This window comes from Pseudorasbora parva, chromosome 1 (genome assembly GCF_024679245.1).
Source record: "Pseudorasbora parva isolate DD20220531a chromosome 1, ASM2467924v1, whole genome shotgun sequence".
Lineage (NCBI taxonomy): Eukaryota > Metazoa > Chordata > Actinopteri > Cypriniformes > Gobionidae > Pseudorasbora > Pseudorasbora parva.
In genome coordinates, this window is record NC_090172.1 from 22,823,351 (window position 1) to 22,844,594 (window position 21,244).

The 21,244-nt window shown below is 38.1% G+C and overlaps 1 protein-coding gene across 1 annotated transcript in view; it reads left to right on the forward strand.

Annotated features, from left to right (window-relative positions):
* adam19a (ADAM metallopeptidase domain 19a) overlaps nucleotides 1-21,244 on the forward strand; it is a 151,710-nt gene that overhangs the window by 83,144 nt on the left and 47,322 nt on the right. The window contains exons 5-9 of the mRNA XM_067436254.1: nucleotides 3,022-3,098; nucleotides 17,481-17,664; nucleotides 19,403-19,468; nucleotides 20,050-20,121; nucleotides 20,274-20,440. Coding sequence (XP_067292355.1) covers nucleotides 3,022-3,098; nucleotides 17,481-17,664; nucleotides 19,403-19,468; nucleotides 20,050-20,121; nucleotides 20,274-20,440 — 566 coding nt within the window. The remainder of the gene's footprint in view (nucleotides 1-3,021; nucleotides 3,099-17,480; nucleotides 17,665-19,402; nucleotides 19,469-20,049; nucleotides 20,122-20,273; nucleotides 20,441-21,244) is intronic.

A 21,244-nucleotide genomic window follows, 5' to 3' on the forward strand; every position in this document is an offset into this window, starting at 1 on the left:
GGCTGTATTAACTTATTTCTGCTCATTTCCATGTGGAATAAAATTACATACTATATTTTGTGATAAAATACGAGACAGAAAACCATTTTAACTAGGCTATAATGTGCATTTTTATATTTTCCAGATTTAAATAATTTATTAGGATATTATTTTCCTAATATTACATTAAATATGCATTTATTCATATTATACCAAGCTTACGTCATTTTATTTAAAGCATACCATCATGTCATTGACCACGCGAGCAGTGTGTTGCCAGGTGCGCAGGATCACAAACTCGCCCCTCCACCGTGAATAAATCACCATCCGAATGCATGAGTTTTATCACTGGCTGGCATGCAAATTTATTTTATAAGCCATGTATCATTAAATAAGCAGTCAAATAAAAATAAAAAGACTGACAGCTCTAATTTATAAATAATATGTTTAGAGATGTATCTCACAAAAACAAATCTCAGTCATATTTTATACCCAAATAAATAAACCAGACATTTTACATGAAGCTTTATTTGCATTGTGACATTATTGTCATGGCAATTAAACACACACTTTAATGCATTTTACTTTTGATGAAAACACTCAAATCACAAATCTAGACAGTGAATAGTCTAAAGTTGCCAGTAGGGATATTTTTTGTTATGAATAATTCTTTCCATATTTTTGATTCCTGCAAAACATTCAGTTAACGGGCAAAAAAGACTCTGGAGATTCCATCATGGTATATTTTAGCTGCAGAAGGCAGATTTCATACGGATACGGATAATTTATTGCTAACTCTTGCAGAAAGTTGTGAAAACTTGTCACTTATGTTCTTCCGTTGAATGTGGTTGAGGTGTGAAGTGCCGGGTTCAATCAAGGCCGAGAGCGACTCGATATCAAAAAGTGTGACTCAAAATATAAGACAAAATTGCTCAATTTTTCACACTGTCTGTTCGTTGCAAAACAGTCTTGTTTTGCTGCACGCATCTCTAAAATCCGACTTATTGATCAGCCAGAAAAGGATACAAAACCACAAGCAAATTTCTTCAGCTGTAAACTGCCTTTTCACACTGTCATGAAGGATCCCAAATCCACTTGCTGTCCCTGCACAAGCTCTGAGCTTTATAATTGCGTTTCCATCACTTGACAAGAGTTGATGGGACTGAAGTCACACCCCTGATTATTTTTGAGCCCTTTTAACAGCTTCCAGCTGCCTCCTCGAGTGAGCAGCACAGGATGGGTGCACAGCTCACCACTGGGCGCTAACACACAAAGAGCTTTTCAAGGGAATGAGCAGATCGCTTTAGTTACCGCAGAGATCACAGCAACTAACTCGCTCCCTGTTGTGATAGATGGGGTAATTCAATCTACAGAAAATCACAGAGGATTTTTTTTTTCTTTTGACTATCGGTGTCTGAAAAGCAAAATATGGCAGAGGGAACTTATACCTAAGCCTGCTGGTTAACTGTGCACTACAATCAGGTTGAAATGTTTCCCCTTTAGTAAGCACACACACACACTAATACACACAGAGGTTTAATTAGTTGTATTTATAACTTCATAAAAAAAGTCATTAAAAGACCTTAGTCCTATCAAATCAAAGAAAATCAAATATTTATGAGTCCTACAGCGGAAGATTAAACTGTCAGTGCGCAGGCTTCACATTATAGCAAATCAGTTTTATGTCTTAGTTCCAGTTATTGGAAATGAAAATATTCCCTATGATGGCATGAAATGATGACATGGAATGAGTCTGTGAATAAATGGTGCACAATTTTGATATACTGACTATAGAGACAAAGAGGAAGCGCTGACAGGAAGATGATAAAGTACTGCTGTCGATTTCACAACATACACACACAATCAAAGACACTGTGTGTGTGTGTGTGTGTGTGTGTGTGTGTGTGTGTGTGTGTGTGTGTGTGTGTGTGTGTGTGTGTGTGTGTGTGTGTGTGTGTGTGTGTGTGTGTGTGTATATATATATACAAGTATTAGACAATGATTTTAATGACAGAAATGTTCACTTGTTCGCTATTTTGAATAGAAAATATGCAATCATTCATGTAATTCATAAATGAATGTTATGACGAGGCAAATTTTGTTTGCATTTTCTACATATTAGACATATAAATAATAGTCAATTTGTGCACAAGAATATATTATCTGCAAATAGTTTACATTGATTAGCCTACTTCATTAGTACAATTATAACTCATTTTATGATTTTTTTATTTATTCCGTTAAATCCTTTTTAATCATTTAATTATTCAATTCCTTTGTTATTATTATTATTTATAATAATATAAATTCTACCCAAAATTTCTGCTCCTCGCTTGAAACTCAGCTCATATGACTTATGAGTTATGACTCATTTGACTTAATGCGGTCAGTTGCATCACTTTACTGGCATTCACAAATCCTGATGCACACTTCCGAAACTCTCAAGAGTTACTAGGTCATCGGGGTGCTTTTTTTTAAACTGCTTTATGAATATTATGAATTCAGACATACTTCTCTTTGCCACTATATATATTAAGGAAGTAGGTATATTCGGACTCAGGGATTGTCAAGCGTCATCAGTTGATGTGTGTGTCTGTCATGCTTAACCAACCCTCTTTTGCTTCCTGTCTGTTCAAATAAATGAACTAATTTCACGGTCTGACCGTTCATATAAGCCTTTTGAATAGCTGAAAGAATATCACTTATACATAGTTTGGATCAGTTTCAGTACAGTTAAATGGAGCGATTATTTTCCAAATGTTAGCGGCAAACTCCTGAGGGAAGTTTTTCGGTAGTGCAATCAAAAAGAGGCAGACTAATTAAGTCCAATAAACCTGAAAGCCAAAAATGTAACAAATGTAATTGTGATTTACAGATGTAGTCTTTTTACTACTAATTAGATGGATGTTCCATTAACTCGGTTTTGCCCATTTTATGAACAACATTAACTCCGCAGCCTGTCTGTTGAGCAAACTGCTGCCTTTTATAAAGGTTTTTCTCTCTCCTCCCTCCAGTAATATCTTTCCCTCCTTCCATCCCCAGGATCATTGCTTCTATCACGGGAGGGTCAGGGGTCATGCCGACTCTTGGGTCGCTCTCAGCACATGTTTTGGAATGAGGTATGTCATGTCTTGCATAATTGGATTCTCTTGGTGCACCACAAACACAATACATTCATTTCATTCGGTCACATGTCTTAGGAAGGACATGCTTAATGTGATAAGCATCCACACTGCTTGACTCGACGAGCATCCTGCGAGCTTTATATTGTATGACTTATGTTAGTAGAGTGAATGAGACTATGTAAGCAAGTTTTTATGTTTCTGGATTCACCATAAAAGTGCTCCAAAGAGAGCGAAAAAATCTAGTTGTTACTCTTCGTTTGTGTTTGCAAAAAGTTGCTCATTTTTAATTTTGTATATGCAGCACACACATTGTGTGTGCTTCATTTTTGAAGAGTGGAAATGTTTTGGCCAGGTTATTGAATATAAGCACTGATGACTAATGTTGTGGCCCTACCAGAATGTTAATAGTTTGTTGTGCTCTGTCCTCATTCAGCACTGAAAGCTTCCTCTCTACGTATAAACAATATTCACGAATAGCCTTGAAACTAAATCTGCCCCTGTCAGTTCCAGGTCCATTTAAACCTAATGCCTAGATATACAAACCAAACCTTTGAAAGGTACACAAGTGGCTGTTTTAAAAGGTTCGCAAAGCAGGTGCCAAGGTTTTCTCATGGTACCAAATACAGGTTATTTCATTTTACTATACACATGAATTGTACTGGTGAGTTTTAACAATGAGAGCATGAAGGTCATGTGTAACAATGTAGATTTTACAACAATTTAAATAATTTGAAAATTTGGCTACATACCCTGCTGGACATTTTAAGCTGCCAGAACGTCCCTAGAACACTCGAAACATTCACAACATGGAGTTCTTTAAGGGGGTGGGTTATTTGGCTGACCTTCAGGGAACATTCAGGACTTTCTGGGAATGTTTAGGGGACCATTACTATAGGACGTTCTCTCTAAGTCTCTATACCAGGGGTTTTTAAACTTCATGATGCCAAGGAAACTGGAATATGCTGAACCTTAATGAGGAACCCTCTTCCTAAAATCTATCTGTATATTTTTATGTATGAAAAAACCTTAAACAACAGTACGTTATTCAAGGGGTCATATAATGGTACATGCACTTTTACAAGCTTATTGTATGGAATGTGTGTTGGCAGTGCCTGTAAACATCCATCCTATAATGATAAAAATCCATCCAGTGTTTTTATATTTATTTTTTATCTCCTTATATGTTTTCTCCTGTCTCAATTCATGCCGTTCGGATGCCCCTCCTACGATTGTTGATTGAGAGCAGCGTTTCACCGCAGACCCGGCCTGAGTGAGCTCATCATAGTCCACCATTGTGGATACGCTGGAGCAGAATGGCGTCTAAGCGATTGTGGTGTTCTGTTCTTGGGTGTAATAATGAACACAGCAGTCATTCTGATGCTCCTAAATCCGAACTGCTGAAGACGCAGTGGCTGATTTTTATTTTCGTTAATGTTTTTATGTTTGCGTAAACTGCGAAGCATTTTTCACCAGACTGCTTTAGAACCGAGGGTTAGTATGAAGCAGGTTTTGCTAAGAAGCTGCTCCTGAATAAAGGATCTGTACCAGCTATTCGTGTTCCTGCTCCAGAAGAAGTGAGTGTAGTTTGAAATTCGTGCACGCTTCACGATGTATGCGGCTAAAGTGTTTAAGTTAAATTACGGCATGCTTTTTATGTATGACGTTCTCAATATAATTCATAATCCCACGTTTATAATGAACAACGCGTTATGGTTATTGTGTTATTACAAACTGTGTACGCTGGTGATAAAGTTAAGGTAGATGTGGTAACACTAAACTTAATTATGTAGATGGTTTATAATGGTGTCTGTTACTGTCAACAACAAAAAAATGTGTTGTCACAGTATTACAATTCATAGATAACGTTACGCATCACTGTCAAACTGACATAAAAAAAAAGTTTTTATTGGCATTAGGTGTAACATCAATCCGTTAATGAACTAACATAATGTTTGCTTTCCTGTAGCTCAACCAGTAGAGCGCTAGCAACGCCAAGATCATGGGTTCAATTCCCAGGGAAAGCAAGAATTGACAATAATGTAAAATGTGTACCTTGAATGCAATGTAAGTCGCTTTGGATAAAAGCATCTGCCAAATGCATAAATGTAAATGTAAATACATGAGTAAACACATAGCATTCGCGCTAACATTACCCTGCCGGTACATAAAGAAAGATCAAAGTGAAATTACGTTAACCAACCATTAAGAAACGTCCTGTTTAGCCTTAAATGTCAAATTTCGTAGGAGCTGTCATCATGTCCCGGTCCAATTCCGGTTCAAATTATTACAGTTGTGTCCTCAGAGACTCCTTCGCCATTCTTTTGCCTCTACTGTTGTCAAGGCAACGGGTGTGTGTGTGTGTGTGTCACAGAACAGAGGGGCGGAGTGAGCAAAGCTCATTAGTATTAAAGGCACATGCACTGAAATGGCTTGGTGAAAACAGAGCTATTTTTGACCAGGTAAAATTTGTGTTTTCTTACAATACTAATACGAATTTTTAATTAAAGTATATTACAATTAAAGTATATTATATTAAAGTTTTTATTTAGACACTAAAGAATCATATTAACTTGTACAAAAATAGTATTTTATGACCCCTTTAATGTTGGATGTATATACCTGAAGAAGCACATTTTCAATTAAAAATTATTTGTATAAGCAACTTTCACAATTAATGTATGTAAGCAGCATACATACTGCCTTACAACTTCATTGAGCAAGATAAATGGGAATATAGAGGAAAAACTCTATAAAAATACAAAACATACATATACAATCCTGGAAAGTATTGTAAAGCATACGGCAAGAAAGGAGAGTAACATTTAGAACTTTTTGCTTTGCCTTTTTATTCTCTGAAATTTTCTATGGACCTGTTAAAACCTTCTGGAGACGACCTGCTCTACACTACCTTCCCATAATGTTTGCAGGACCTTTAGGGGACCAACCTAGAATGTTATTTTGATCATATTTAAGTCCTTCCATCACATTTACTGAATGTTTTCAGAATATATTTGTATGAATCATACACTGGCTTGCTTTGCAAAATGCAGGATTTGCACAAAAGTTGCTTTCTCAAAGATGGATCAATACCAACTCTTTGTGATCCAACTTAATATCCAGAACACGTAAGTACAGAGACCAAAGCTTATTTTTAGCCCGAAAAATGCTCACTGCCTGTATTCAGAAGCGCACTTTTATTACTTCTTAAAAATAAAACTACTGAAATAGCTCTAATTTTTGTGAATACAGTCAGAGGCAATGGTAACATTAGCTACATTAGACGTCAGCGTGCTAACAAGCACTTTCACAAAGGCGTTTTGCGTACATTCACAAAATATGTGGTACTTACATGTTCTGAAAAGGAAGTTGGAGAAACAGTTGGTATTGATCCATCTTTGAAAAGCAACTTTTGTGCAAATCCTGTGTTTTACTGAGCTGTTTTGCAAATGAGGGTCAGTAAAACACAGGATTTGCACAAAAGTTGCTTTTCAAAGATTCACACAAACATGTGATGGAAGGACCTAATAGGACCAAAATAAAGGTCCTGCAAACATTATGGTAATGTAGTGTAGAGACCACTGCACTGATCAAGATATATTGTAGCGCAGGCCTGAATGAAAAGCCCCCGTCTGACTAACAGGGAACCATATGGGAAAGTTCTGTTAAAGGGGTCATATAATGCCATTTTTATACAAGTTAATATGATTCTTTAGTATCTAAATTAAAACTTTGTAGTATACTCTAATTATAAATTCTCATTAGTATTGTAAGAAAACACTAATTTTACCTGATCAAAAACAGCACTGTTTTCACCAAGCCGATGAGCTTTGCTCACCCTGCCCCTCTGTTCTGTGGGCCGACACGTGGAGTTGTTGCCCTTTGACAACAGTAGAGGCAAGAATGGCTACGTGAGTCTCTGAGGACAGATCATGGGACAGATCTGTGCAACTCTATCAATTTGAACCAGAGTCGGACCCGGGACATGATGACAGCTCCAACGCAAATCGACAATTAAGGCTAAACAGGACGTTTCTGAATGGTTGGTTAACGTAATGTCACGTTGATCTATCTTTATGTACTGGCACGGTAATGTTAGCGCGAATGCTATGCGTTTACTGATGTGTACATTAGTTCATTGACAGATTGATGTTACCTAATGCCAATACAAACTTTTTTTTCTGTTAATGTCGGTTTGTCAGTGATGCGTAATGTTATCTATGCATTGGAATAACTGTTACAACACGATTTTCTTTTCTTTTTACAGTAACAGACACCGTTATAAACTATCTACATACTTAAGCTTAGTGTAGTGTTACCACGTTCACGTTAACTTTAAAGGTCCTGTTTTTCGCGTGTTTTTGAAGCTTTGATTATGTTTACAGTGTGCAATATAACATGAGTTCATGTTTTGCATGTAAAAAAACAGTATTTTTCACACAATTTACTTATCTGTATAGCACTATTTTCTCTGTCCTGAAAACGGCCTGATGATTTCCTTGTTCTATGAGGTCCCTCCTTCAGAAATATGTAACTAGTAGACCTGTCGTGATAGTTGATAAATCAATTAATCGCACAATTAAAAAAAATGGGCTCGATAATTTTTCCGCCCGCGATAATTTTGTTTAAAATTAAATGTTTTTTTTCTTTTTCTTTTTCCTCATCTCTCTCGTTGACTCGGCGAGCAGACCAGGTGCGGCGTGATGAGACGTCATTCTCGGCCAGCAGATTCGTCTGGAACTCATGGCTCTTTGGTTGCAGAGCCACACGCAAAGTTACGAAATTTGACGTGCACAACGGCAAGCGAAATGGGGTCTCGTACGTGTCAACGTCATTTTTGCCGCGCGCACCCTCGCGCTCGAGCGGATGCATCGTGTATAAACAAGGCTTAAAGCTACACTGAAGTTTGATAAACGCAAGTTAATTCTTCAGTTCAATCTCTGTGTGCTAAAAAGGCACATAAGTGCCTGTAGAGATAGCAATACACATTCTCCTTTTTTTGCCTAATAAATGAAAAGCATGTCAATGTCTTCTCTCAGAGATGGTCAAGTTCAGTTTGTGCATGTTAGGCTATGATATAACAATTTTTTTTCTAATACTGTGTCCTGAATTGTAGATAATTAATATATCATATGCTGAAGTACATTTCTGGATTAAAAGAAAAAAAAAACAAGAACCGTACAGAACGGAAAACTGTGAGCCTAAAACCGTGATACGAACCGAACCGTGGGTTTTGTGAACCGTGCCGCCCCTAATATGCACCTAAAAACACTCATCCTTTGCAGTTTTCATCCATTCTATTTATTATTTTTGGTACTTATTTAAATGTATTTTTTTAAACAGACTGAGAGTCCATGCTTTTATTGTTTTTGGTTGTTTTGTTCATTTATTGTGGTTATTTTAAATGTTTTCCATTTTTAGTGTTAAATAGTCTTTAGAAATTAAAGTTTATTGATCTTTGAAAAGGTGTACCTGCATTTTTATGGCATTATCATTATTTTAGATGAAAATGGTCTCAGATCGACAATATTATCTTTTATCACAAAAATTTCTAGGCCAATTTATCGTCCAGCAAAATTTGTTATCGTGACAGGCCTAGTAATGAGTTCTGATTGGGCCAGCGCTTCCCGTGTTGTGATTGGACAGCAGCTTGGCGCACGTTGCCCGGAAAGGTCCCGCCTCTTACCATAACAGGGAGATGCAAGCGCTGAATGCGCGCTCTTCTCCACGTGGGAGAGCAACGAGACCACGCCCCCTATTTTGCGTGTTCTTGTTAGTCAACAAACGGTTCTAGTGACGTCATTACATCCCTGCACTTCCTGCTGTAGTCCAAACCGGCCGTTCGCTGTAGGCTTTGAAAGGGAACTTCTGTTAAATAAAATATCTCACATGGCATTGAACTTTGAGCTTTATAAATTTACGGGTATTATTTATGCTCTAACAGCAACATTACACACTAACTAAAGTTTGAAAGATGGATCGCGAAGAACGGGACCTTTAAAACCAGCGTACACAGTTTGTAATAAAACAATAACCATAACGCGTTGTTTATTATAAACGTGGGATTATGAATTATATTGAGAACCTCATACATAGAAAGCATGCCGTAATATAACTTACCCTGTAAACTTTAGCTGCATTCATCGCGAAGGGTTTCAAACTACACTCACTTCTTCTAGAGCAGAAACACGACAGATCTGAATCCTTTATTCAGGAGCATCTTCTTAGCAACACCTTTATTAACCCTCGGTTATAAGGCAGAAAATGAGAGATGCTTCACGGTTTGCGCAGGCATAAAAGCATCGACGAAAACAAATCTCAGCCACTGCATCTTCAGCAGTTCGGATTTAGGAACATCAAAATGACTGCTGTGTTCATTATTACACCCAAGAACAGAACACCACAATCGCTTAGACGCCATTATGCTCCAGCGTATCCACAATGGTGGACTATGATGAGCTCACTCAGGCCGGGTCTGAGGTGAAACGCTGCTGTCAATCAACAATCGTGGGAGGGGCGTCCGACATATAAGGAGATTTTAAAAAAAAACACTTGATGAATTTTTATCATCATATGATGGTTGTGCACAGGCACTGCCAACACACATTTCCATACAATCAGCTTGCAAAAGTGCATGTACCATTATTGACCCCTATAATGTCCCAAATATCCTCTTTGTAACGTTGCTGTGTGATCATAGAATAACCAAAATGGAAAGTCCCCTAAAGTCATATTAGGAATGTTATAAAATGGCCAACAGAGGACCATGTGGGAACGTTTTGTTAATGTCCCAAATATCCTCTTTGCACTGTAACCGTAAAATAACCAAAATGGAATGTCCCCCTAAAGTCATATTAGGAACCTTGTACTGCATCACTTTCATAACCAAAAGAGGCAATTTTAGAAAAGCCCCTAATGTTCTGTAAATGGTCGGGTTTTTCGTCACCTTTAGAGTTTTAGGGAGTGTTCCCTCCCACCTGGGTACTTGGTTGAATGTGACTAGCTGGAAAATGAAGCTGCAGTTTACTGTGTGAAACCAGAGAACAGCAGTTAAGATAGTTGTGGGATGAATCAGCATTCCCAAAAGTGTGTTTGCTTTCATTCCTGTTCATTCAGTGCACCGACTCTATGAGAGCAATCACTCCTCTGAAACACAGAGAGTTTGTTGTAATATACATTTAGTCAACACACCAAAAAAAAAAAAACTGTGTTGTTAAGGGCAAAACCCTGGAGAGTCTATCTCTAGATATAGCCAAAGGTCTTGAATTTCTTATGAAGACAGATCAAGTCATTGAACAGCTGTTGCAAGATTTTGCAAGAGCAAACGTAATTAGCACTGCATGTTTTGTCAAAGCGACTCAAAAGCATTTATTTAGCTTCAGCTCATTGCAGGTCATGTGCTTCTGTATGCCAATTTGATTGTGATGTAGCTGATTGTTTTATTTTTATTATTAAATATTTATTTTATTATTTATTATTTCATGAATATCATTACATTTATGCCAAGGCAAATCAAATCACTGCCAAATTTGCCTACAGTTTTGGTGTCAGAAACCATTATAAAGCCATACCCTGAGTCATTTCTGCTTGCCTGTTGTCAACTTGGGGAAATTGACAATCCTCATTTTGAAGATAATAGTTGGATGCCCTGGGGCGTAAACAAATGGTTTTGCAACTAAATGGATTTGGACCAGTTGTGAACAATTCTAAGACAAAACACATTTCCAATAACCATTAATCTCTTTTGTAAACAACAACAAAAAAAAAAATTATAAAACAAATTAAAACAAATTTAACACTGGAATTACTAGGGAACAGTCATTTATTTTATCTCTTTACATTGAGGAAAACTTTGGAAACATCCTGTTTGTATGTATTAGTACTTATTAGTACTGCCAGTGATGCATTGCTGATGAAAGCTGTTTTATTGGTAAATACATTACCGGTTACAATTTAGAGGGCGATGCAATTTTTAAAAATGTTTTACAAAGAAGTTTTTATTGGATCATATTAATGCAATTAATGCAAATAAATGTTTTCTGTTTTAATATATTTTAAAATGTATTTTATTTCTCAGATGACAGCTGAGTTTTCACATTTTGTCATTTTCTGTTGATTTGGTGCTCGAGTAACATTTACAAAAGTAACAAGTTAAAATGTGCTAAAATGAAATATTTTATAACATTATAGATGTATTTACTGTCATGCCATAATCACTTTAATGCATCCTTGCTGAATAAAAGTATGAATTTCACTGACAGCCTTTTGACCAGATCCACCATCAAATATTTGATTGGATTCAGTACGTTTTTTTCCCAACCTTTTTCTTGCCACGGCACAGTTTTAATAAGTAAAATGTCCCACGGCACAGCACTAAGCACTAAACTTAATCAGGTTGGAACACGATAAGGTCATAAATGATGTTGTTGGCGATGAAAAATTTACATATTATATATGTGATCATATGACACTCTATACTGCTAAAAATATTGGGACACCCCTCCAAATCATTGAATTCAGGTTTTCCAATCATTTCGTTAGTGGTATTATAACAAAATGGAAGCAACTGGGAACAACAGCAACTCCGCCACAATGTGGAAGGCCACGTAAAATTACAGCGGGGTCAGAACATGTTGAGGGACACAGTGCGCAGAAGTAATCAGCTACCTCCTAGAAGTAACCAAACCTCCAAACTTTGTGTGGCCTTCAGATTACCTCAAGAACAGTGCACAGAGATCTTCATGAAATGGGTTTCCATGGGTGAGCAGCTGCATCCAAGCGTTACATCACCAAGTGCAATGCAAATTGTGGGATGCAGTGGTGTAAAGCACGCCACCGCTGAACTCTAGAGCAGTGGAGACATGTTCTCTGGAGGGACGAATCACGCTTTTTCTGTCTTTTCTGGTGGACAAGTTTGGGTTTGGTGGTTGCCAGGAGAACGGTACTTGTCTGACTTCATTGTGACAAGAGTAAAGTTTGGTAGAGTGGGAATTATGGTGTGGGGTTGTTTTTCCGGGGTTCGGCTTGGCCCCTTAGTTCCAGTGAAAGGAAATCTAAATGCTTAAGCATACAATACCATTTTGGACAATTTCATGCTCCCAGTTTGTGGATGGCCCCTTCGTGTTCCAACATGACTGAGCACCAGTGCACAAATCAAGGTCCATAATGACATGGATGAGCGAGCTTGGTGTGGAGGAACTTGATTGGCCTGCACAGAGTCCTGACCCCAACCCGATAGAACACCTTTGAGATGAACTAGAGCCGAGACTTTTCGTCCAACATCAGTGCTAGACTTCACAAATGCGCTTGTAGAAGAATGGTGAAAAATTCCCATAAACACACTTCTAAACCTTGTGGAAAGCCTTCCCAGAAGAGTTGAAGTTGTTATAGCTGCAAAGAGTGGGCCAACTTCATATTAAACCCTACGGATTAAAAATGGGATGTCATTAAAGGGGGTTGAAACACTCAATCTTAAATTAATCTTGAATGCCTATAGAGTAGTATTGCATCCTTCAAATCTCCGAAAAGTCTTAAGTTTTATTATATTTTTAAAAGAAAGATAGGCTGTACCGAGTCGTTGCGGAAAAAACTAGCAGATGGAGGCGTATCGTGTGGGCGGAGCTAAAGAATGGTGAGCGAGCGCAGCTATTGCATGAGAGCGTCTGAAAGCTGTGACATCCTCAAGCGTGGAAAAGAAAACGTAACCCTAAATAAAACAAAGCTATCAATCAGATTTAACCATACATATATGATCCAGAATCAGATCCGGAGGCTGAAATAAAATGAACAGGAGAAGCAACAACAGCAGGACGTCCGTCTCTGTGGTATGTAACGTTACTGTATTAAGTGGCTTGTAAACATTTGTGTGCATTTACTCGTGGTATATGATGACATGATTTGGTTTATGGACTATTGTATCCGACTAAACCTTAGCAGTAGCGAGCAAAGTGGTTTTGCACGTCAGACTAGTATATACATAGAAAAAAAATGGAGTAGCATTTGAATGAAGAAGCACGCTTTGTGAGAACGTCCCTTAGGTTTAATATGTTTGGGGTGGTTTTACAATAAACAAACAGACACATATAGTGGTCAGCTAAACAAATGTATTTAAACACACACCATACACCATATGCTCCATTTCAGGGCCGGCTCTAGCTCTTTGGTTGCCCTAGGCGAGATGGAGTTTTGCGCCCCCCACCCCACCCCACTCACTTTTATCGTCTCTATTCTAATTCAGCACGTCTGTTTTCCTAGGCCTACCCCTAACTGAGAAGCACTTATTATTAAACACGTTCGACGCTTTATTTCCACTTTTCAAACATTTTCTCACTTTTTATTGAAAATAAATGCCTTTCCGATCTGATATGTGATGGGAAAAGGGAATAGAGCGAGTGTGGTAAAAGGCAGGATCGAACCTCTGATTGATCTGCATCCAATCTTTATGCTAGTGCGTCTTACCACTACACCACAGCCACTGTAAAGAATTTGATGAACCCAGCATATTTGTGTTTAATGTAAATAATATGGTATCTATCGTTAGGCTGCTCCAGTAAAAAAAAAAAAACGAGAGGCCGTATTTATTTCCTTCCGACGCCCACGTAGAGAGCGTTTGTACTTTTTGAACTAACGTGCATACGTTTTCCATATTCATAACGAACTGGACTTTTGATATTTAAATGACATCCATGTAGGTTATTGTAGATTATTGTCAGTGAAGTTATGTTTCCAATACGTATAGTAATTATGTAGAAAACTAGCAAGTGATAGCTTAGTGACAATATTAATAATATTTATAAAATAAATATTAGTTGATAAGATTGATACTAAGTAATTTTTTGATTTGTTTGACATCTTATTGGCTGAGATAAGAAGACTAACCTCTATACTGGGCTTTCTTTCGATTTTCTTCCTTTCTCTTTTTCTCTTTTTCTCTTTTTCCGTCCCTGTGCACCCGCGGGTTTAGGCGCCTCATTTTTGATGAACGCGCAAGATGAGCACTTGCCTGACCTAACGCCTGAACTAATAATCAATAATCACCATCAATTCAATCCAATAATCAGGTTGATAAGTAATTAAACGTGTGGCTGAGGGGGCGCCCTATGATGATCATGTTTCATGAACATTATGTTGTATTTCGCTTGTTCCGATTATATGCTTAATGGGATTGGGAAGTAATGGGCGGCACTGGAGCGCGCTCGCGCCCCTAACACAATTGTCGCCCTAGGCGACCGCCTAGCTCGCCTATAGCAAACGCCGGCCCTGCTCCATTAAAAATAACTATACGATCGTGTTGTTTACTGATGTTTACTTATGCGACGATAGCCAACAACACAGACATTTAAAGCAGTTTTACTCACCGCCTGCTTCCAAAGCAGAACCGTAAACCTTTTTCGTTGGGACCGCTCCATTAAAAACAAACTTTCTTTGGTGACATTGTTGATTTGGTGAAGTCCTGTGACTGCAGTGAGTGCGGCATTTATGGGCGTGCATTTGCTCTCTCGATCTGGTCGGCGAAGGAGGCGGGAACCGGCGAACGTTTCACAACTTTATTCAAAATAAATAAACAAAACGAAAGTAAAACCGCGGGCAGCCCCTCACGGACGACTGCCTGCAAATACCCACTAAATAAAACGTGGGCAGCCCCTCACGGACGACTGCCCACATAAACATAATAAACCATAAACAAAACTCAACATAAACTCCAGGCCTGGTCCTCTCTCGTCTTCCACAGCCCTTGCTTCTCCTTTTATGCTCCCGTCACATGGCCGCGAGACGAGACCGGTGTGCCATGCAGCTGGCACTCGTCAACTCTAATCACCGGCCCGCTCTCGCGGTCCCTCGCCCCGCTGCCTGTCACACCACAGTCACATATTTTACCATACTTTCCCGCCGTCCTCCCGTATTAGTATTTTCCTGTAAATATCCTGTATTTTAACCTGCGTTATTAAAAAACAATAATACTGGAGGAAAAAACTAAAACATTTCCAATCTGAGCTCTGTAACTAGCCTCGCGATAACTATAACTGCCATCTGCAGTAGCCTACAGTACTGTCGCAAGGTTTGTGTTTGAGGTCAGATTACGAGTGACAACGTGAAAAAACAAAAAACAATAACAGAGACGGATGATGGACGTAAGACTGAAAGCAATCCTGCCAAAAAACCAAAACCCACGTGTAAATACCGTGATCATTGGGACAGCGAATTTAATTTCTCTGAAGAGGAGCAGGGTGGGGGACAGTCACGCGTTTTGTAACTGCAACTTCAGCATCTCACATCCGCATAATGTGCGACAGCGGAAGATATTTTAAAGTGACAGTAACCACTTATAATGACAATGTAAAGAACTAAAATAATTGCTCACTAAATATGCTCTGCTCTTGACTAAATAACTTCAATACCTTTAATAAGGATTAATCTATATATAATTCATAACTAATGCAGTGCAAACTGATAACAATGTATTTATATTTCTTACTTGTTATTTTATACAAGTAGGAAAAGCACAGGTATAAATTAAAGTATTTTTACTATGGGTCTATGTGAGAATTTATAGCCCATCCCACCCCCACCACCGGCCATAACCAAACCATCCCCACCCTCACCCCCTTATATACTATATATATAGTCAAGTCACTTGCCTTATATATGGTCAGAGTTGTTATCAAATGTTTTGTCCGTCATTAGAACAGCAGCATCTGAGGCAGTAAGTAAATTGTATTACTTTTTCATCAACTTACAGGTTATAAAGTTGATTGTAAATATATGAGCTGTATGTGTTTAGCCTGACGTGGTCATACTCAATTCTAGTCAGAATATGAGTCTGAAACCGCTCCATTGGGCTGTGATTATGGGGCGTTTCAACCGAACCAGAAAAGACCTCAATTGGATAGACCTACAACAAATCAGAGCAACGAAGCATAGCATTACGTTAGTTGTCAAATGTCAACAGAGCTCAACTACAGTGTGTTGCCAAGTCCATGTGTTTTTCTGTGGGTTGTTTTCCATGTCCGCTTGTTGAAGCAACTATTATGTGATATATAGACCCATGAATGCAAATTTTAGTAGGCAACCTTCCCAAAATAACACATTTTACCCCCCAAAAGGGATTTTTTTCAACCCTGTCTGCACGTGTACTGGAATAAACTATCTTTGCCGGTGTTGTAAAAAAAAATGCATTAAAGGATACACAGAGTACTTACCTCTGAGAGAAATAGTGAAGGTAAATGCATATACAAACAAGCTCTCCGTTTAGGATTTGAACAAATATAATCCAAGCGCCTTTGATGACGTGCATGATTACGTTACTGTTTCTGTTCGGCATAATCACTCCTCTATGGACCAAGTCCAGACCGAACCGCCCGAGCTCAAATATGGGCGGGGCTGAGTTCGGCTGGCATCCAGGCTAATATGTGTTTATACATTCGGACAAAATCTCATGATATAAAAGATAAAGCGCTATTGTTTATTGAATAAAGAAAATACTATACTTATTCAAACATCAGTTCTTTACCTTTGCATTGCAAACACACTGAAACATATCAATTTCCAAACGGTGTGCGACACTTTATTCACGGTAGAGATGGGTGGAGTTATCGGTAAGCCCCGCCCCCCTTAGTTACTTTTTAATAGCATTCATTTTTAAAAATAAAATAAAACAAAAATGACTATATATAACGATACAAGGTTTCTACCTGACAGTGCAATGTCATATTATTTGTAGCAATTGGCACAATAGGTAAAACTTTTTACAGAAATTCCATTTAGAGTGGTGCTATAGAGGTGCTCTGGAGAGACCTTAAATCCAGCAGCGTTTCAGCAGACCAGCTGATCCCTCTGATTAGTTACTTACTGCCGTTGACTATACTGAAGTCAGACGAAGGATCAAGAGGAATTAAAATTCCACTGTGTGTCTATACGTGTTTGTGAGAAAAAGAGAGAGATCAAATGGAAATTAACTCATAGTTATTAATCTTGTATTGATAACCTTGAAAAACATTACAGGGGTAGATCCCCCAAAAATAAATTTCTGTCATTTACTCTCCCTCATCTTATTCCAAACCTGTATGAATTTCTGTTTTTTTTGGAACATAAAAGAAGATATTTTAAAAAATGTCTCAGAATTGTTTTTGGCCCATATAATGAAAGTCATTGGGTTCCTGTGATGTTCGGTGTCGAAAATATCTTCTTTTATGTTTGACAAAAGAAATGAAGTCATACAGGTTTGGACACACAGGAGGGTGAGTAAATGATGACAGGATTTTCATTTTGGGGTGAACTATGCATTTCAAAGCTGATCCCTTCCCTTCATCTCTCATTGTTTTTGACACAACTTCAACAAGAGAGCATTTGAACTGACATTGCTCTGATTTCCTTCTGCAGAGGTCTGATTGTTTTGAACTCAAATGATACATACTACCTGGAGCCAATCAGAGGCCAGGAGGTTCTCCACCACACCTTCTATCGCACTGAAGACCTGCCAGTCAAAACTGGCACATGTGGACACAGCCATCAAACTGGACACCTGAGCCTGTTCAGTGGTCATCTTAAACCTTTGCATCAAAGGGTCAGTCAGAAGTCATTTGTCATTATATGATCTGTAAATGTTACTCTTTACAAAATATATTTAATTTAATAAAACAAATAATTAAATTATCAATTTAATCAATCTTTTCCCTGGTGACAAAAGTCTAATTTTGTAAAGCAGCATTATGGTCATTAGGGAAATAATGAAAGTTATTACCGTCATTATTCAATTTGTAAATCTCTATTTCGGTTCCCTCCATTATATAATGATTCGATAACTATTAAACGAAGGCCACTCACAGGACAGAACATTGTGGTTTGACGCAAAGCTGTTTTGTGTTGCATTGTGAGTCTGCAATTCCACCCATTTTCAGGTCGTGCATTTGTTCCCATAATGCGCTATGGAATATAAAAAGGTGTTTTGGCTCATTACAGTACAGAAATAAAGCCATCTTAAGCCCAGGTTAAGTGTTCAGACTGATGAAGTGCATAATGTGGTCTTATTATAAACTTTTGAGGATCATTAGCAGGAGTTAGTAGCCCTCCTACTGCTGTTGTTCTGCTTGCACTTGCTTTCTCATTAAGCAGAGAAGTGAAGACTTGTAACTGACCTGCTGTTTACAAAGAAGAATTAGAGGGTCCATAAATGAATAAGCAGTGTGGACTAATGCGCTCGCTCCTCAGTGATGATGTATTCCTGGTACTATTGAATTACAAAGTTCCTGAAATTGGAGGTTCACGTATACTGTAGTACACCATGTTCCTTTTTGGATTTTAGTCTTAAAATGTCACAGACCCCATGTGTAGAGCCTCATATTGACAGGATTTTGCCTTGTAAACTAGTAACATTGCAACGGACCACTTGGTTTCTCCTTGGCTTTTTGTTTGTTTACAATGTTTCCTCCAAACTAAAAACTATGTAATAGCTGAGCCATGACATTGAGTCCATGGCATTCCATACATAATAAAAAAACAATCAAAAGTACATCCACAAAACCCTGCCATAATCTGTAGACAGTCTGTTCATTTTTGTATTATTATTATCGAATAGTTGTTTTCTGTAAGATTATCTGAAATAAAATTAGGGGATCTCAGAAAATATTTTTATTAGAAAAAAAATCTAAACTGGAATTCAATTCTAATCAATAGGCACACAAACGAATTCCTGACGAGACTCATTTTGCCATGCAGTGCTTTGCTTTTTTTATTGCTTGTGAACATTTATTAACTTGCGCTTTTATATTCCTTTGGTTGTCAAGGAAGATGACTTGTATGCACATTCTGTTCTTCCTGTTCTTATTTTATTGTTTCACTCACATTTTATTTACTGCTAGGTAACTGTAAAGTGCTAGCTGTCACTTTAAGACGACTGAACACTTTGGAGATTACTATGCCTAAGCAGTCTTTTGAGTGAATTAGATCCATCAATTAAAAAGCGCAAAACAAAAACGCACATGAAGGACAATTTGACGGCAAGCAGTGAAAAATAAGCTTCAGTTTTGTTGCATACAGTCTTTAAGCTTGTGTGGGCCATTTGTAAACAAAATTGTGGGCGCAAATGACAGTTAGCATTTCAATTAATACTTAATAAATGCAACATGTGATTACATGAATTTGTCACTTCTTCACTTGTCAAATTGTTGCACATTTATTGTATGCATCACAAAAACAAGCGGCAAGAGACTAGAGAAAAACAAATCCACAAATCCTCCCCTCCAGCAATTAACGTTTCTTTCTGCTTGTCGTTTGTTTGTTTCTTTATTTATCCCCACCCCTAGGTTAGACGAAATGCCTGGGGTACTACAAAGTACATGGAACTGTATATAGTAGCTGACAACACACTGGTAAGCTGATGATACCTGTGTCACACTCACTACTGCTAATTAGACACTTCCACACAGCAAAGTTCACCACAGGAATTAAGGCTTTAGAGCTTCAAATACAGGCAGAGTTATATAAACTGTGCTTTAGAACTGGTGCTTTAAGCCTAGTGTTACTTTCTCATTTAAATGTGGCCACTGAGCTATTGTTGCTCAAATATAGAGCTTCAGAAGTGCCTTTTCCCTCTCTCGCACTCACTCTTTTTTGTCACTCCCTTTGGTGATATCTTATGTGTAAAGGGAGTTATCAAGAAGTTATCAGTGAATATAATAGTTTCATTTTTAGTCCTTTTTTTCGTGAGGGGCATACAGACAATCTTTCTGTTACATTCTGTTGAGTTTTCTGATTGAGTTCATTCAAACGTTTACATTGAAGCTGTATAATATTCACCTAAAGCCAAAAGTGGCAGGAGGTTATGTAAGATTTCATTACAGCTGGATTTAGTTAATCAAATTTCTCTGTAACAGGTTTATGCATTTTTATCATCCATTTGTATGTCCGTCTCGATCAATTTTCCTCCTGCCGTTTCTCCATGTCTCTACAGTACAGAAAGCAAAACAAGGACCTTGACAAAACTAAACTGAGGATAATGGAAATTGCTAATTATGTAGATAAGGTATGTCAAGCCTGGTGCCTTTCTTTGGTTCAAAGGTTTTGTTGACAGTTTAGACTGCATATTTGTTTTCTGAATGCAAAATTCATAGTTTAACTGAATAAATCCCTTTACCGTGTCCCTAATTGTTTTGTTTTGTTTTTTTGTTTGATCAGTTCTACAGAGAATTGAACATTCGTGTACCTCTGATTGGTCTTGAGGTTTGGACAGAACATGACCAGTGCATCATCAACGAGGAACCAAATTCGACTCTTTGGTCCTTCCTTCAGTGGAGACAGAAACTCAAATCCCGCAAGAAACATGACAATGCCCAGCTACTCACGTTAGTCACAGTACACACCAACCCTGTGCACATATTTAAAGAAGTACTTCAGCGCTGGGAAGATGAATCTGTATTTAAACTGGGTCATTCATTTTGAATTTGGTGCTTTCTAGACTGAGAAAAGACAGAAAATGTATTTTTGTCTCATGGGGATGAAAGACAACAATTCCCAGAATGCTTCGCTGCCCTATGAGGCCATTCCCAAAGCCACTAGATTAATGAATCACTTTCACTTTCCCACTGCAACCGCGTTCATTTTAATAAAATCAGTTCAGTTAGAGAACAGACACTACAATGAACGTGTCTGTTCAATATGTGATTTAGCCGCCGAGGGAGTCTCACAGCCCAAAACGCTGCAGGAGTCAGACATATTGACAGTCATGGATGAGCTTGTGATGAGAGCTGAGGTAAACGCGCGTGTCTTTCGGGATTCACAGCGCATGTTCAGTCTGGCACGTTTTCAGTTCATGCCTTTGAAAGCTTAACTTTCATAGGAATTAGTTTGAGAAATTGAAATACTTACTTTGCTCTGCTGGCCGCACCATTTAAACATGAATGCCTGAGGCTGCAGCTGAAAACATGCAGAAATGGCTCCCTCTGCTGGCTGTAGTCTTTAGCCTCTGACCAACAATTCCTCCAGTGACGCAAATTGACGATATTTGCGTCATGGGAGGAATTTTTCCAGAAATAAACTGCATAAATCTCTTGTCTCAGGGGGATATGAGGGGGGAAGCACAATCATTCAAATATACTCCAGGGTTTCTACTGATACAAAGTCATATGCTAATCGCTGAAGTAACCCTT